At 37.2% G+C, this 20,000-nt stretch overlaps 1 protein-coding gene across 1 annotated transcript in view; it reads right to left on the bottom strand.

Moving 5' to 3' along the window:
• LOC307034588 (arf-GAP with GTPase, ANK repeat and PH domain-containing protein 1-like) overlaps nt 1-20,000 on the bottom strand; it is a gene marked incomplete at its 5' end in the record, with an annotated part of 53,414 nt that overhangs the window by 8,348 nt on the left and 25,066 nt on the right. The window contains one exon of the mRNA XM_079673419.1: nt 1,068-1,172. Coding sequence (XP_079529545.1) covers nt 1,068-1,172 — 105 coding nt within the window. The remainder of the gene's footprint in view (nt 1-1,067; nt 1,173-20,000) is intronic.

The raw sequence follows: 20,000 nt of genomic DNA on the forward strand, positions 1-20,000 counted from the left end.
TCAGCTCCTCTAATGGCTGACGGACAGCAGGACTCCGCAGGGATGAGATGAACGGATCTCTCTTTGATAATCGTAAACTGTTCTTATCAGACATTGTGTTGCAGAGAAAATAGGTGATATTTTACACATGTTTTTATTTGTAATCACATTTTTATAATATATTTTGGGGCGAGATTTGATTAATATCTATGGAACAAATACGGTTATTCTTTTGGACACAAAATCGTGTATCTTTCAAAAATATTTGGATTAAAAAATGGTGATATTTGTTGGTAAAAATGTCCTACAATCATGTATTTTCTACATGAAACTGTTGAAGCACATTTGCCTATATATTTACTCTTAAGTGTATTGTGGATCGGTTGATCCCACATTATTCTGCTGATGCTGTGCAACAGTTCAAATAATATATAGATGGATTTTAATTGGTTAATTGGAACACAATGGGTTAAATAAAACACAGTTAGTGCGTCTGCAAGGAGAAAAACCTGTCGAATGAGAAGCTTCTACAGCGAGATGAAGCAGAGGACAGGAGTGTGTGTGTGTGTCTGTGTGTGTGTGTGTGTGTGTGTGTGTGTGTGTGTGTGTGTGTGTGTGTGTGTGTGTGTGTGTGTGTGTGTGTGTGTGTGTGTACACGATGCTGTGCCAACAGGGCAGAGTGCCGGGACAATTAGCGGAGAAATTACAGCTGATATTCACATCATCAACGCCGACGTGGGCAAACAGATGACGAGTCCTAATTAATACACAACCATCAACACACACACACACACACTCACACACACAGACACACACACACACACACACACACACACACACACACACATAACTGTGTGTGTGTGTGTGTGTGTGTGTGTGTGTGTGTGTGTGTGTGCGTGCGTGCGTGCGTGTGCAGCAGATAGATGGAGGTCAGTGCAGGCTGGCAGAGAGCTGCAGTCTAATAAGCAATCAGAGAACGATTGTAATGAGACTGTGTGTGTGTGTGTGTGTGTGTGTGTGTGTGTGTGTGTGTGTGTGTGTGTGTGTGTGTGTGTGTGTGTGTGTGTGTGTGTGTGTGTGTGTCTTACATGCAGGCTGGGGTGGTAGGTGAGCAGTCCGTTGTCACACAGCGTCACGTACTTCTTCTTCCACTCTTTATTCAGAGATTTTCCGCTCCTCTTCAGCAGCATGCCCTGCACACAGGAGACACACACACATTGCGTATCAATACACACATTGCGTATCAATACACACATTGCGTATCAATACACACATTGCGTATCAATACACACATTGCATATCAATACACACATTGCATATCAATAAACACATTGCATATCAATACACACATTTAGTATCAATACAAACATTGCATATCAATACACACATTGCGTATCAATACACACATTGCATATCAATACACACATTGCGTATCAATAAACACATTGCATATCAATACACACATTGCATATCAATACACACATTGAAAGTACTTTATAAAGAACACACGCAGCTCAGAAACAGACAGTAACATTTTGAGAATAATCCCTGATTTTCTATTTGGTAAAAACTGTTATTTCGGCGCTTAAAGAAACAATTAATATAAATATATTAAAGAGGAATTCTTTTTTTCTTTTTTTTTGAATATTATTTAATTATTTAAATATATTTGCATAATTTGTTTTCATATTTCTGCAACAAACTAAAATGTTTTAGGTCAAATCTGTGTAATATTTTGATAAAAATCACATGTTTAGGTGAAAACGTTTTTTTTTTCCTACGTAGCTCAGGAATATCTCTCTATCCGTCCCAAAACTACAAACACATTACCGTATAGAAAATGCATTTAAATAATGTGACTAGCCAACAGGAAAGAAAGGAGTTGGATTGAATGACTTCTTCACTTCCAGCCTCTTGGTTACAAACTATAAATTGGACGTTGACTTTTAACGTGTTTCCGAAGCAGAATGTCCTATTTGTGCCTTTTTTATTTGACAACATCTCGACTCTTGTATCTTCGCTCGGAGTCTCCTGAGCGAAGATAACGAGCCCGGAGACGATTAAAATAAAAGTCCTCCCAAAAAAACACAACGTCTCTGTAACCGGAGCTACGAGGCGCTCTAATTGTCTGAGTTTTCTAAAATCCTCTCCTACGCACATCAGCCTCGGCTCGCTGCCGTTTAGGCCGAGCGCCCACACTTCATCTGGATCATTATGGGATGGAGGGGGGGGAAGGTCAGAGAGGGGGGGATCAGAGCGGATAAAACCGTCCGCTGATTAGCAATTACAGCGGCGCTGCCACGCGTGTCACTTCTCTGGAGATCCGCCGCATTAACACCCCGACACACGATATTAATAGAGTCCAGCCGTGAAGGGCCGTGATTTACTGCCTCAGCTGCAGTCTGACGGACAGCAGGGGTTCAGACCCTCAACCTGCAGCCCCTTTGAAAGCGTGAGATAAACGGGTCAAATCTCTCTTTCTTGAATCAGTTTTATTGTGTTTTATTTAAATGTAAACGCACCTTCTCATCAGATATGTGATTGTGTACGTTGCAGAAAAAAGAGGTGATATTTTACACATGTTTTTATATTTTAATCTTATTCTAAAAATATATATAGGCACGATATTTAATTAACATTTATGGGAAAAATACGGTTGTTTTTATTTGACAAAAATCTAATATTTGTATATCTTAATTAAAAGTCGTGATATTGTTGGTAAAACATTTCCTAAAATCACGCATTTTGTAGATGATCTCCTGTTGAAGCACGGGTGGATCTGCTTGTCCTGCACTCTGATAACATATATCATTATTATTAATAGTGTTCTATGATAACGTGCAGTTACGTATCTGCCACTACGTCCTGTTGCTAAACACTGCTAATATTTACATTCATGATGTCACCGCGTGTTTCCTGAAGTGCTCTCTTTACTGCTAGGGTACACTTTTATTATTGTGCTGCTGGGTTTGTTGTGTTTTTGTAACTCTGGCACAACTATTTCCTTCAGGATGAATAAAGTCTTAACTTAAATGATTCTGCTGTAGAGAGGCGAGGGGGAGGCCCACAGAAGAAGAGAGAGAGTGAGAGAGTGAGAGAGAGGGGAGGGGGAGATGGACATTTCTGATGATGGACAGAGGACTGCCCTCCGCTCAGCTTTCATTAGAGATCGCTGGTGACCCTTCCAAAGACACGCTGGGCGTAATGAGCGGCGACAAAACGCCAAGAAGCCTTCAGAGTGACGGAGGGGGGAGATGGGGGAGTAAAGAGAGTCTGAAATATCCTAAAGAGACTCGAGGTGAAGCTCATCATCCTGGAGGAATACAGCAGACATTAGACACTAATTAGCTTTGTTTTCAGCCACGCTAACGGCGGCTAACGTGGTGTCAACGCCAGTTTGTTGCTTTATTCAACACCTCGATAAAAGCCCAGAGGATGAATCCTCATGAAATGTGTGAAGAAAGTCCTAAAATACTCTAAAGACACTCTGAGGTGAAGCTAATCCTCCTGGAGAGGACACAGGACACACAGATGAGCGTAGAGAAAGTAAAGCCAGCATGCTAGCTGGGTTTTAGCCATGCTAACGCAGTGACAACGCCAGTTTGTTGATTGGTTGTTCACCAGTTTGGGAAATAACTGAAATATATATAAAACCATTTTGTGGATTGGGATGAAACTTGGTACAGAGATGGATGCTCCCCAGAAGATGAAGGAGCGCCACCATGAGGTTCACTTCTGTTGCTTTAAGTGAGAACTGCCAGACAGAGGAAGATGATCTCACCCTTAATCTGGTCTCTGATTGGATGGATTGATATTACCCCTAACTCTAGCTGCTAAAGAAGGAGTGTCTTTGTGAGCGTTCATCGACTGCAGCAGCCGCGCTTTGCTGAAAGTAATTCAATAACACAGATGTTTAAAACGCCATTTCTTGTCAGACGCACATCTGGTGAATTAAACAAGGATTTGTCTTCTGAAGAGTCTCAGAGTCAGAGACAGTCTATCAGCTGGATCTTTCTCTCTTTAATGAAAAGGGGTTCAGTCATTCTGCAGATGTTCCAGTGGGGAGGATCTGTGTTTCAGATAGACTAGTTATAGTGTTCAGATTATAGACTAGTTATAGTGTTCAGATTAAAGACTAGTTATAGTGTTCAGATTAAAGACTAGTTATAGTGTTCAGATAGACTAGTTATAGTGTTCAGATTAAAGACTAGTTATAGTGTTCAGATTAAATACTAGTTATAGTGTTCAGATTAAAGACTAGTTATAGTGTTCAGATAGACTAGTTATAGTGTTCAGATTAAAGACTAGTTATAGTGTTCAGATTAAATATTAGTTATAGTGCTCAGATTAAAGACTAGTTATAGTGTTCAGATTAAATATTAGTTATAGTGCTCAGATTAAAGACTAGTTATAGTGTTCAGATAGACTAGTTATAGTGTTCAGATAGACTAGTTATAGTGTTCAGATTAAAGACTAGTTATAGTGTTCAGATTAAATACTAGTTATAGTGTTCAGATTAAAGACTAGTTATAGTGTTCAGATAGACTAGTTATAGTGTTCAGATTATAGACTAGTTATAGTGTTCAGATTAAAGACTAGTTATAGTGTTCAGATTATAGACTAGTTATAGTGTTCAGATTAAAGAATAGTTATAGTGTTCAGATTAAAGACTAGTTATAGTGTTCAGATTATAGACTAGTTATAGTGTTCATATTATAGACTAGTTATAGTGTTCAGATTAAAGACTAGTTATAGTGTTCAGATTAAAGACTAGTTATAGTGTTCAGATTAAATACTAGTTATAGTGTTCAGATTATAGACTAGTTATAGTGTTCAGATTAAATACTAGTTATAGTGTTCAGATTAAAGACTAGTTATAGTGTTCAGATTATAGACTAGTTATAGTGTTCAGATTAAAGACTAGTTATAGTGTTCAGATTAAATACTAGTTATAGTGTTCAGATTAAAGACTAGTTATAGTGTTCAGATTAAAGACTAGTTATAGTGTTCAGATTATAGACTAGTTATAGTGTTCAGATTAAATACTAGTTATAGTGTTCAGATTAAAGACTAGTTATAGTGTTCAGATTATAGACTAGTTATAGTGTTCAGATTAAATACTAGTTATAGTGTTCAGATTAAAGACTGTAGTTATAGTGTTCAGATTATAGACTAGTTATAGTGTTCAGATTAAAGACTAGTTATAGTGTTCAGATTATAGACTAGTTATAGTGTTCAGATTAAAGACTAGTTATAGTGTTCAGATTATAGACTAGTTATAGTGTTCAGATTAAAGACTAGTTATAGTGTTCAGATTAAAGACTAGTTATAGTGTTCAGATTAAATACTAGTTATAGTGTTCAGATTAAAGACTAGTTATAGTGTTCAGATTATAGACTAGTTATAGTGTTCAGATTAAAGACTAGTTATAGTGTTCAGATTAAAGACTGTAGTTATAGTGTTCAGATTAAAGACTAGTTATAGTGTTCAGATTAAATACTAGTTATAGTGTTCAGATTATAGACTAGTTATAGTGTTCAGATTAAAGACTAGTTATAGTGTTCAGATTAAATACTAGTTATAGTGTTCAGATTAAAGACTGTAGTTATAGTGTTCAGATTAAAGACTAGTTATAGTGTTCAGATTAAAGACTGTAGTTATAGTGTTCAGATTAAAGACTAGTTATAGTGTTCAGATTAAAGACTGTAGTTATAGTGTTCAGATTAAAGACTGTAGTTATAGTGTTCAGATTAAAGACTAGTTATAGTGTTCAGATTAAAGACTGTAGTTATAGTGTTCAGATTATAGACTGTAGTTATAGTGTTCAGATAGACTAGTTATAGTGTTCAGATTAAAGACTAGTTATAGTGTTCAGATTATAGACTAGTTATAGTGTTCAGATTAAAGACTAGTTATAGTGTTCAGATTATAGATTAGTTATAGTGTTCAGATTAAAGACTAGTTATAGTGTTCAGATAGACTAGTTATAGTGTTCAGATTAAAGACTAGTTATAGTGTTCAGATAGACTAGTTATAGTGTTCAGATAGACTAGTTATAGTGTTCAGATTAAAGACTAGTTATAGTGTTCAGATAGACTAGTTATAGTGTTCAGATAGAAGACTAGTTATAGTGTTCAGATTAAAGACTAGTTATAGTGTTCAGATTAAATACTAGTTATAGTGTTCAGATTAAAGACTAGTTATAGTGTTCAGATTAAAGACTAGTTATAGTGTTCAGATTAAATACTAGTTATAGTGTTCAGATTAAAGACTAGTTATAGTGTTCAGATAGACTAGTTATAGTGTTCAGATTAAAGAATAGTTATAGTGTTCAGATTAAAGACTGTAGTTATAGTGTTCAGATAGACTAGTTATAGTGTTCAGATTAAAGACTAGTTATAGTGTTCAGATTAAATACTAGTTATAGTGTTCAGATTATAGACTAGTTATAGTGTTCAGATTAAAGACTAGTTATAGTGTTCAGATTATAGACTGTAGTTATAGTGTTCAGATTAAAGACTGTAGTTATAGTGTTCAGATAGACTAGTTATAGTGTTCAGATTAAAGACTAGTTATAGTGTTCAGATTAAAGAATAGTTATAGTGTTCAGATTAAAGACTAGTTATAGTGTTCAGATAGACTAGTTATAGTGTTCAGATTATAGACTAGTTATAGTGTTCAGATTAAAGAATAGTTATAGTGTTCAGATTAAAGACTGTAGTTATAGTGTTCAGATTATAGACTGTAGTTATAGTGTTCAGATTAAAGAATAGTTATAGTGTTCAGATTAAAGACTAGTTATAGTGTTCAGATTAAAGACTGTAGTTATAGTGTTCAGATTAAAGACTAGTTATAGTGTTCAGATTAAAGACTAGTTATAGTGTTCAGATTATAGACTGTAGTTATAGTGTTCAGATTATAGACTGTAGTTATAGTGTTCAGATTAAAGACTGTAGTTATAGTGTTCAGATAGACTAGTTATAGTGTTCAGATTAAAGACTAGTTATAGTGTTCAGATTATAGACTAGTTATAGTGTTCAGATTAAAGACTAGTTATAGTGTTCAGATTAAAGACTGTAGTTATAGTGTTCAGATTAAAGACTAGTTATAGTGTTCAGATTAAAGACTGTAGTTATAGTGTTCAGGTTAAAGACTGTAGTTATAGTGTTCAGATTAAAGACTAGTTATAGTGTTCAGATTAAAGACTAGTTATAGTGTTCAGATTAAAGACTGTAGTTATAGTGTTCAGATTAAAGACTAGTTATAGTGTTCAGATTATAGACTAGTTATAGTGTTCAGATTATAGACTAGTTATAGTGTTCAGATTATAGACTAGTTATAGTGTTCAGATTAAAGACTAGTTATAGTGTTCAGATTAAAGACTGTAGTTATAGTGTTCAGATTAAAGACTAGTTATAGTGTTCAGATTAAATACTAGTTATAGTGTTCAGATTATAGACTAGTTATAGTGTTCAGATTAAAGACTAGTTATAGTGTTCAGATTAAATACTAGTTATAGTGTTCAGATTAAAGACTGTAGTTATAGTGTTCAGATTAAAGACTAGTTATAGTGTTCAGATTAAAGACTAGTTATAGTGTTCAGATTAAAGACTGTAGTTATAGTATTCAGATTATAGACTAGTTATAGTGTTCAGATTAAAGACTAGTTATAGTGTTCAGATTATAGACTAGTTATAGTGTTCAGATTAAAGACTAGTTATAGTGTTCAGATTAAAGACTGTAGTTATAGTGTTCAGATTAAAGACTGTAGTTATAGTGTTCAGATTAAAGACTAGTTATAGTGTTCAGATTAAAGACTGTAGTTATAGTGTTCAGATTATAGACTGTAGTTATAGTGTTCAGATAGACTAGTTATAGTGTTCAGATTAAAGACTAGTTATAGTGTTCAGATTATAGACTAGTTATAGTGTTCAGATTAAAGACTAGTTATAGTGTTCAGATTATAGATTAGTTATAGTGTTCAGATTAAAGACTAGTTATAGTGTTCAGATAGACTAGTTATAGTGTTCAGATTAAAGACTAGTTATAGTGTTCAGATAGACTAGTTATAGTGTTCAGATAGACTAGTTATAGTGTTCAGATTAAAGACTAGTTATAGTGTTCAGATAGACTAGTTATAGTGTTCAGATAGAAGACTAGTTATAGTGTTCAGATTAAAGACTAGTTATAGTGTTCAGATTAAATACTAGTTATAGTGTTCAGATTAAAGACTAGTTATAGTGTTCAGATTAAAGACTAGTTATAGTGTTCAGATTAAATACTAGTTATAGTGTTCAGATTAAAGACTAGTTATAGTGTTCAGATAGACTAGTTATAGTGTTCAGATTAAAGAATAGTTATAGTGTTCAGATTAAAGACTGTAGTTATAGTGTTCAGATAGACTAGTTATAGTGTTCAGATTAAAGACTAGTTATAGTGTTCAGATTAAATACTAGTTATAGTGTTCAGATTATAGACTAGTTATAGTGTTCAGATTAAAGACTAGTTATAGTGTTCAGATTATAGACTGTAGTTATAGTGTTCAGATTAAAGACTGTAGTTATAGTGTTCAGATAGACTAGTTATAGTGTTCAGATTAAAGACTAGTTATAGTGTTCAGATTAAAGAATAGTTATAGTGTTCAGATTAAAGACTAGTTATAGTGTTCAGATAGACTAGTTATAGTGTTCAGATTATAGACTAGTTATAGTGTTCAGATTAAAGAATAGTTATAGTGTTCAGATTAAAGACTGTAGTTATAGTGTTCAGATTATAGACTGTAGTTATAGTGTTCAGATTAAAGAATAGTTATAGTGTTCAGATTAAAGACTAGTTATAGTGTTCAGATTAAAGACTGTAGTTATAGTGTTCAGATTAAAGACTAGTTATAGTGTTCAGATTAAAGACTAGTTATAGTGTTCAGATTATAGACTGTAGTTATAGTGTTCAGATTATAGACTGTAGTTATAGTGTTCAGATTAAAGACTGTAGTTATAGTGTTCAGATAGACTAGTTATAGTGTTCAGATTAAAGACTAGTTATAGTGTTCAGATTATAGACTAGTTATAGTGTTCAGATTAAAGACTAGTTATAGTGTTCAGATTAAAGACTGTAGTTATAGTGTTCAGATTAAAGACTAGTTATAGTGTTCAGATTAAAGACTGTAGTTATAGTGTTCAGGTTAAAGACTGTAGTTATAGTGTTCAGATTAAAGACTAGTTATAGTGTTCAGATTAAAGACTAGTTATAGTGTTCAGATTAAAGACTGTAGTTATAGTGTTCAGATTAAAGACTAGTTATAGTGTTCAGATTATAGACTAGTTATAGTGTTCAGATTATAGACTAGTTATAGTGTTCAGATTAAAGACTGTAGTTATAGTGTTCAGATTATAGACTGTAGTTATAGTGTTCAGATTAAAGACTAGTTATAGTGTTCAGATTAAAGACTAGTTATAGTGTTCAGATTATAGACTAGTTATAGTGTTCAGATTAAAGACTAGTTATAGTGTTCAGATTAAAGACTGTAGTTATAGTGTTCAGATTAAAGACTAGTTATAGTGTTCAGATTAAAGACTAGTTATAGTGTTCAGATTAAAGACTAGTTATAGTGTTCAGATTATAGACTAGTTATAGTGTTCAGATTAAAGACTAGTTATAGTGTTCAGATTAAAGACTAGTTATAGTGTTCAGATTATAGACTAGTTATAGTGTTCAGATTAAAGACTAGTTATAGTGTTCAGATTAAAGACTGTAGTTATAGTGTTCAGATTATAGACTAGTTATAGTGTTCAGATTAAAGACTAGTTATAGTGTTCAGATTAAAGACTAGTTATAGTGTTCAGATTAAAGACTGTAGTTATAGTGTTCAGATTATAGACTAGTTATAGTGTTCAGATTAAAGACTAGTTATAATGTTCAGATTATAGACTAGTTATAGTGTTCAGATTAAAGACTAGTTATAGTGTTCAGATTAAAGACTAGTTATAGTGTTCAGATTATAGACTAGTTATAGTGTTCAGATTAAAGACTAGTTATAGTGTTCAGATTATAGACTAGTTATAGTGTTCAGATTAAAGACTAGTTATAGTGTTCAGATTATAGACTAGTTATAGTGTTCAGATTATAGACTAGTTATAGTGTTCAGATTAAAGACTAGTTATAGTGTTCAGATTAAAGACTGTAGTTATAGTGTTCAGATTAAAGACTAGTTATAGTGTTCAGATTAAAGACTAGTTATAGTGTTCAGATTATAGACTAGTTATAGTGTTCAGATTAAAGACTGTAGTTATAGTGTTCAGATTAAAGACTAGTTATAGTGTTCAGATTAAAGACTAGTTATAGTGTTCAGATTATAGACTAGTTATAGTGTTCAGATTAAAGACTGTAGTTATAGTGTTCAGATTATAGACTAGTTATAGTGTTCAGATTAAAGACTAGTTATAGTGTTCAGATTAAAGACTAGTTATAGTGTTCAGATTAAAGACTAGTTATAGTGTTCAGATTAAAGACTGTAGTTATAGTGTTCAGATTAAAGACTGTAGTTATAGTGTTCAGATTAAAGACTAGTTATAGTGTTCAGATTAAAGACTAGTTATAGTGTTCAGGTTAAAGACTGTAGTTATAGTGTTCAGATTAAAGACTAGTTATAGTGTTCAGATTAAAGACTGTAGTTATAGTGTTCAGATTAAAGACTAGTTATAGTGTTCAGATTAAAGACTAGTTATAGTGTTCAGATTAAAGACTAGTTATAGTGTTCAGGTTAAAGACTAGTTATAGTGTTCAGATTAAAGACTAGTTATAGTGTTCAGATTAAAGACTAGTTATAGTGTTCAGATTAAAGACTAGTTATAGTGTTCAGATTAAAGACTAGTTATAGTGTTCAGATTAAAGACTGTAGTTATAGTGTTCAGATTAAAGACTAGTTATAGTGTTCAGATTAAAGACTAGTTATAGTGTTCAGATTAAAGACTGTAGTTATAGTGTTCAGATTAAAGACTAGTTATAGTGTTCAGATTAAAGACTAGTTATAGTGTTCAGATTAAAGACTGTAGTTATAGTGTTCAGATTAAAGACTAGTTATAGTGTTCAGATTAAAGACTGTAGTTATAGTGTTCAGATTAAAGACTAGTTATAGTGTTCAGATTAAAGACTAGTTATAGTGTTCAGATTAAAGACTAGTTATAGTGTTCAGATTAAAGACTGTAGTTATAGTGTTCAGATTAAAGACTAGTTATAGTGTTCAGATTAAAGACTAGTTATAGTGTTCAGGTTAAAGACTGTAGTTATAGTGTTCATATTAAAGACTAGTTATAGTGTTCAGGTTAAAGACTGTAGTTATAGTGTTCAGATTAAAGACTAGTTATAGTGTTCAGATTAAAGACTGTAGTTATAGTGTTCAGATTAAAGACTAGTTATAGTGTTCAGATTAAAGACTAGTTATAGTGTTCAGATTAAAGACTAGTTATAGTGTTCAGGTTAAAGACTGTAGTTATAGTGTTCATATTAAAGACTAGTTATAGTGTTCAGGTTAAAGACTGTAGTTATAGTGTTCAGATTATAGACTGTAGTTATAGTGTTCAGATTAAAGACTGTAGTTATAGTGTTCAGATTATAGACTGTAGTTATAGTGTTCAGATTAAAGACTGTAGTTATAGTGTTCAGATTAAAGACTAGTTATAGTGTTCAGATTATAGACTGTAGTTATAGTGTTCATATTAAAGACTAGTTATAGTGTTCAGGTTAAAGACTGTAGTTATAGTGTTCAGATTAAAGACTAGTTATAGTGTTCAGATTAAAGACTAGTTATAGTGTTCAGGTTAAAGACTGTAGTTATAGTGTTCAGATTAAAGACTAGTTATAGTGTTCAGATTAAAGACTGAAGTTATAGTGTTCAGATTAAAGACTAGTTATAGTGTTCAGATTAAAGACTGTAGTTATAGTGTTCAGATTAAAGACTGTAGTTAGTGTTCAGATTAAAGACTGTAGTTATCCGGTGAGATCGTTTACAGACGGGAACCTGCAGATGATTAGCCGAGGCTCTGGCGCTTCACTCATGTTGTTTGCAGTGATTAACACTAATCTGTGCTCATGTCAGAGGCAGTGAAACAGTGTGTGTGTGTGTGTGTGTGTGTGTGTGTGTGTGTGTGTGTGTGTGTGTGTGTGTGTGTGTGTGTGTGTGTGTGTGTGTGTGTGTGTCTGCAACAACAACAGGGCTCCCCACGGTGCGCTAAACGCGACTTGACGAGCTTCCTGCTGCCTCGCAGTGAGACGTGCCGGCAGCCGTGCAGCTGTCAGGCCAGCTGATCATCCGTTACCGGCCGCCAGAGAGCGAGCGGCAACATGTTCCCGCAGCGAGTGTTTACATTAGCGCTGGCATCAATTAAGACTTTCAGGTCAGCTCACACTCCTGGGATTCATCAGTCTGAATCAATCAGCTGTTCACAGGGATTACACACGTCTGAGGATAATCAAGAGGACTGCTTCAACCTGAGCGGCTCCAGATCCACTGCTTCACTGAAATATATCAACATTTGCTTGATTGGCTGTAAAGAAATGGGTAGGGGCGTTCAGGTTCATCTTAAGGGGTGTGGCTATCCTCTTGCTTTTCATTCAGAGGAACTATGGGCTTTAAATGTTTTAAATATCCCAACTACATTCGGATTGAGCTCAAATATCTAAAGTACAAGATGTATTTGTACAAACCATTTGCAAAGATTTTAAGAGACTATAATGACGTCTGAATTCAAAATGTACCTTGGGAGCGTTTACTATGAGCATGACCTGCCGTTAATTTAAGCTATTAATGATTTAGTCCTAAGAATGAATAAGTATTACGGCGTGTTTAAGGATGTGAATCCCAAAAGTTCTGCTTATTTTGGTGTTTTTGAACGACGCCTTTGAGAATCATTCACTTTGTTATGATTCCTAGTTATCAAGAATTGAATATGACAAGAAATAAGACAAGAAACTACCAGTCAGAAACAGATATGGAGAAATAAGAGCCATACTGTAAGAGTGTTTCTTGGACACAATAGCTAACTCTAGTTTAGATTTGGTACAACAGGCAGGAAAAGGGTCTCACTAGAACAGATAAGATCGTCTTTGGTTGCAGACTATGTACCTCAGAAATCTCCTTTCTCAGGTATTTCTGAGAGATCCTTAAATGTCTGCAGTAACACGTGTTCTGCAGGCCTGTTGAATACATGATTAAAGCCAATAGAGGTTTCTGAACAGCGTGCATGGAGCCTTGTTGTTGAAAGTTTATGTTGGGATGCGTCCTCTGTGTGATCAATACTCTGCCTTTGATGGTATTTCTGAGCGCTCGCCTCCTTTAAAGAGTCCTGCAGGATGTGAGTGTGGATCCCAGCAGAAGGTCAGAGTGACGGATGTTTGCAGGTGGGACTAAACGGGACGATCTCTCTTTCACTTTCCATCCAAACCTGGTATTTGGGGAGGGGGACGTCAGCAAATTAATTTGGGCCATCCATCGCGGGGATGACAAGCGATCAGTCGGGGGGGGGGGGGGGCTAATTGAACGTCTCGTCGGAGCCTCCTGATGGGTAATATCTTTCATTATTCACCCCTGGAGGAGGAGGGGGGAGACAGCTCACAAGGTCTCCGTATGGGGGAATAGATGTGTAAATACATCCTCAGATGCTCTCATACGGTGAGGCAGTGCTCAGGAAAAGGTCGCTCGCTCGGGGCTGAGATGAAGTCATTCGTTAGCATCGCATAACGACCCGGGGCTTTTCTCTTTAAGGATTCAAACAAAGACTTCAAGTGAGCAAGTCTTCTGTTGGAGATAAATAGTTATAGATCCACGGAAACACAAACCCCCCCCCCCCCGGACACACTCCTTCTCTTCGGTACTGACACACTTCTCTCTGCAAACGGTGAGCGATGGAAAAGGAAAAGGTCGTCGCTCGGGGGAAACACGAGATGGGAGTCATTCGTTAGAGCCGGCGTTCAGGGGCTGGAACCGGAGGGGGGGTGATTAAAGACTCTAACTTTCCCCTCTCATCCTCGACAGTTCGGGGGAAAACGGTGGAAAAGACGAATAAAGAGAATAAAGCCTTCGATTCAACCTTGAACTCCGCCTTCCTTCTATCGAGCCAATCAAAGCACAAACTACGTTCTAACACCAAAACTAACTATTGTTGACATCCTCGTGGATTCATCTTCTTCTTACAGACACATGTATTTCCAAACATCTGGTCTACCTACGCTGTAAATGTATTATCTCTTTGATTTCCACACGGCATCTATTGCACGTCTGTCCGTCCTGGGAGAGGGATCCCTCCTCTGTTGCTCTCCCCGAGGTTTCTCCCATGTTCCCCTTTAAACTGTGGGGTTTCTCTCTGGAAGTGTTTCCTTGTACGATGTGAGGGTCTAAGGACAGAGGGTCTGAGGACAGAGGGTCTGAGGACAGAGGGTCTAAGGACAGAGGGTCTGAGGACAGAGGGTCTAAGGACAGAGGGTCTGAGGACAGAGGGTCTAAGGACAGAGGGTCTGAGGACAGAGGGTCTGAGGACAGAGGGTCTGAGGACAGAGGGTCTAAGGACAGAGGGTCTGAAGACAGAGGGTCTGAGGACAGAGGGTCTAAGGACAGAGGGTCTAAGGACAGAGGGTGTCGTGTTGTCATACTGATATTCTGTACAAACTGTGAAGTCCACTGAGACAAATGTAACATTTGTGATATTGGACTGTATAAATAAACATTGATTGATTGATTGAAGTAGAATACCAGTTTCTATAAATACGGACTATATATTCAGAGTTGGAGACCCCCAAAGAACTAATACTCTGTTACCAAGGCGTGACGGTACTTTGTTTTCTACAGTAGTAGTAGAAACTTGTTTTGGACGCCTCAAACTTTCCCTTTTTATTCTCTTAAATTCGGGGTAAAAACGGTGAAAAACACAAGAATAATACATTAAATTCAAATTTGAAATAACACCAACAGTATAAGTACAATATGTGTTTTAGACGCAGTAATACGTACCACTTTCACCTGATCATTCTACATTTCCAACATCAAATTTGAGGCTGTTAGTTCTTATTCGTTAGCGGTTAGCTGCTAACGGTTAGCAGTCGGTAATGGAGATCCCACTGGGTTATTTTAAGGTGCTTTGGGCTCTTTTAGGTAAAAATGACTATTAGGGAAATGTAGATTATACTGTCATCGTGAGGTGTTCAATGTACTCTGTTTTCATAATAAAATAAAGAGATATTAGAGGGAATTATGAGCGTCCTGACAGCTAACAGAATGCTAACGCTAATAAACCAGAGTATGTTGAAGTATATGAGATCGTAGAACCACTGGATGTGGTATCAAGTACGTCTGAATGAATGAATTAAGCAACTTCTTCTAGTGTTTCTGATAGATTGGCGTCTGCTAGGTGAAATCAAACAAAGATAGCATCAGATTTCGTTCTTAAATTGCCCGTTTTTCCACTTTCTGCAGGAAACAAACCACTTTAGGGGGTACATAAAGGAGGAAATGGTCCGGTGTGATCTCCTTCAGATAGAGGAAGTCTCCTGAAGGAGTGTGTCCTCCTGCCTGTCTCCAGATACACACTAATCTACCCTCTAATCGCTCCATCACCCCCCTATTTCCCTCAGACAATGGTTTCTCCCGCGGTGACAGCGGATCTGAGGAAGATACTAAAGAGTTTATCTGGAGGAAAGGCCGGAGACCTTTTGTTCTTCCACGGCTCTGGAGAGCAGGAGGTGAAATTAGAGGTCGCAGATCATCCATCATCTCAGACAGAAGTGTTTGTGTTCAGATCTGAATCACCGCGGCGCCGAAGACGAGAAAAAAGAGACGAAAACTGTGTTTCAGACGTTCTTATTGGACCCTAGTTCGTCAGAAAGACCCTCCTCTTAAAAAAGCATCAGGTTTTATCTCGATTTTGTTGAATTTCACGTTCAATGTGGTTATAATGGACGTAAAGTTCCATAAATCTGAATTTTAACGCATCTTTCTTGGGTTTCCGATCAGAAGACACGAGATCCGACTTTTTTTTAAAAGCAATAGATTGTATTGTGTTTGTGTATTTGATGTTCTGTTCTGTCTTTTAATTGGACGTAATGCGTAAAGTCTCTCTTTCTCATTTGTACTGGACACAGTTACTTCTGAATACATTCTTGAAACACATTTCAAAAAACAAAGACACACACACACACACACACACACACACACACACACACACACACACACACACACACACACACACACACACACACACACACACACACACACACACACACACACACACACACACACACACACACACACACACACACACACACACACACACACACACGCAGTGACAAGGTCGGCGTTGATGAGGCAAGGACGGCGAAGGGCAGGCCCCGGGGAGAGAAGACCAAATCAAATAAAACACCAGCGAAGAAGAAGAGCGGCTGATTTATCTGCTAAGAGTTCTGGGTAATTAATTAGAAACTCAATTATCCCAACCTTACTTCAGCGGTCTCAATTCATTAGTGGCTTTTAAAAAGAGCCTCGCCCCGCTCCAGAGGGCCAGGATGTGAGGGAGCACGCTTCCTGTACGTACACACACACACACACACACACACACACACACACACACACACACACACACACACACACACACACACACACACACACACACACACACACACACACACACACACACACACACACACACACACACACACACACACACACACACACACACACACACACACACACACACACACACACACACACACACACACACACACACACACACACACACACACACAGTGAAACAACTCCGTGGAGACGACGGTCTGAAATCACTCTGACGCCTGTGATTTAATTATTTCCCCCGTCTAAATAAAAAAAAAAATACAAAACCCTAACCACCCCCCCCCCCCCCTCAAACCCCCCCTGTCCTGACAATGTGGCTGGATGTGAACGCACCATTCTTTGGTTTTCCAATCGAAAGACTCTACATGTTTACTATTTATTGGGTCCATTGGGAATTAAGTGTCAAACACACAATGTGATATATTTGTTTGAATGTTTGACTGTATCTGAAGATATTTGGAATTTGAGAGTTTATCTGAGGTTGAAAGTCTTTTTTCCTGACAATATGGCTGGATTTGAACGCACCATTCCTGGGTTTTTCCAATTAAAAAAGAGCTTGATTGGGAATGAAGTGTCAGAAACAACCAATATATTGTATATTTAATTAACTTGTTTGACCGTATTGGAAGATTTTCAATCAAAAAGCAGTTCAATAAATAATCATCTATCTTAATTTAATTGGTTTTATTGGGAATTAAGTGTTAAAAACAACCACTATTCTATATTTTATATGTTTTCTTGACTGTTTTTGAAGATATCTGGAACTTGAACCATTCTTTCGCTTCCATTCAAAAAAATTGCAACTTAAATAGATTTGATTGGGAATGAAGTGTCAAAAACAAGCAATATTAGATTTGTAATGAGTTAGTTTGAAGATATGTGGACTATATAAGGCAGACCCTAATTGGACCTCTTCACATGTAAAACCCATGAGAAATGTTTGAAGAAACAACAAACTAAACGTGCAGAGCTCCATCTGAACGCTTCCTGATTGACGCCTTTGTTTGAATGATCTCCCCTCCCTAAAAGGCTCATCTTTGCCGCCTCCCCCTCTTCTCTAAAAATCTAATTTCAGGGTTAGTGTGCACGACAGAAATGTCATCACGGCCAAAATGTCTGCGAGCGGCGACAACCTTTCCCGGGGAAATGGTATTTTTCGGGCCTCGTTAAAGCAGCTCTTTAATATTCCCGTCTTAATTAGGGCCGGCGTTAATTTCATTAAATTCTTTGGCTGCTAAATGAAGCAGATTATGAGACATCTTTTATTGCAGAGCGTGAAATTACAGCCTGCCGCTGCCAATGGCGGCGCGACGCTAATGAATTACAGGGTAAATAACGCCCGAATTAACCATCCAATTTAACTAACCAGAGGCCCCGAGAGCCAATTACCTCCGACACTAATCACAGGAGGAGGAGGAGGAGGAGGAGGAGGAGGAGGAGGAGGAGGAGGAGGAGGAGGAAGAGCAAGAGGAAGAGGAGAACGAGGAAGAGGAGGAAGAGCAGGAGGAGGAGGAGGAGGTAGGCCTTGAGACTTCTCTAATCCATCAAAAAACTGTCAAATTATCCCACAAAAAAGGTCAACATATCCCAAAAACGATCAGAAAAAGGTCAAAATATCCCCCCAAAACTATCCCTAAAACACTGTTAAACAAAAGTCAAAATATTCCTAAATTACTATCGACAGATTGCTAAAATATCCCCCAAAAATCGATAAATAAAAGATCAAAATATCCCCATAAAATTATCAAAAAAAGGTCAAAATATCCCAAAACATCTATTTGAAAAAGGACAAATTATCCAAACCTTGATATATCCCTAAAACAATGTTAAAAAAGGTCAAAATATCCCCAAAGATCCGTAAATAAAAGATTCAAATTATCCCTAAAAAAACTATAATTAAAAGGTCAAAATATCCCCAAATGTGTGCGGCATTCGAGACTTGCTTATGAAGCCAGTCAACGTCCTGAGTGGATTTGAAGCTGCGTGAATAAAGGTGTAGAAGAATGAGAGGTGATTAGCGCCTCGTTAGCGTCAGCAGCATCTGTCTCTGTAAACAAAGCTGGACGCATCTGCTCGCTTTGACACCACAGAAGAAGAAACCAGGGCCACTTCTTCCTCTGTGGTGGGGGGGGGGGCTCCACATGTGTTTCCTGCAGCATGCTGACCCTCAGACACTCTAAATAACATCAAAGGGACATTTCACTGCTTTTAACCCGCTTCAAACGCACTGTTCTTCAGTTTCCCCGCAACACCCAGTCTAATAAACACAAATGCACTTTGATCTCCTTGGAGTGTCAAGAACGTAGAACATTTAACGATCTGTGTGTTTATTTGAACATGTTGGGAGTTTATGATGTCTGAATATGATGTTTTCTGTATTTCTAAAGACATTTTGTCCATTTAGCAACTATTTCATTACTTTTTCTAAAGTGACTGATTTGGTTTGTTTCCCATATTTTCATCGTGTCTTTTGACCTTTTTCATCAAAATCCCGGATAAATCCAGGTCTGATTTCCAGGAAACTTGGCAGAGAAGTGAAGTGCGAACCCCTGAAGAGACCCTAGGAGTTTGGAGCGTTTCCACAAAGGAGCTCTCGCCTTGAGCCTGGTGTTACCCTCAGCCGCTGAGACGCTTCCTGAATATTCAGAATAAACAGCGCGGAGGGAAGATGACGGACAGGAAAATAATTGCCTGACTTCCTGTGTTAACGGAGACACTGTTGGACTAACAGTTTATTTTTGTGAACAGCTGACCCCGTGCCGCCCACACACACACTCACACACACATCATCACACACTGCTATCATGTAAAAGTGCTCCTCTCTGCGTGAGGTACGCACTTAGTCTGGATCTCTGGCAGGTAATTACCTCAGAGTGGGTCCCGCCCCCTGCTCATTACAGCCCACTGTGTGTGTGTGTGTGTGTGTGTGTGTGTGTGTGTGTGTGTGTGTGTGTGTGTGTGTGTGTGTGTGTGTGTGTGTGTTTTTAATGAGCGGCGGACTCTCTTAACGAAGGCGTTCTCGTTTAACAAAAGGCGACTGAACCGGTTTCACCTCGAGACGAGAGAGTCTCGCAGAGAGTCGCTCTAATGAGAGCAGAGATTAAACACACACACACACACACACACACACACTCAGGTACAATACACACACACACACACACACACACACACACACACACACACTCAGGTACAACACACACACACATACACGCACACTCAGGTACAACACACACACACACACACACACACACACACACACACACACACACACACACACACACACACACACACACACACACACACACACACACACACACACACACACACACACACACACACACACACACACACACACACACTCAGGTACAACACACACACACACATACACGCACACTCAGGTACAACA

This window comes from Notothenia rossii (assembly GCF_949606895.1).
Source record: "Notothenia rossii genome assembly, chromosome: 3".
In the NCBI taxonomy this organism is placed as follows: Eukaryota; Metazoa; Chordata; class Actinopteri; order Perciformes; family Nototheniidae; genus Notothenia; species Notothenia rossii.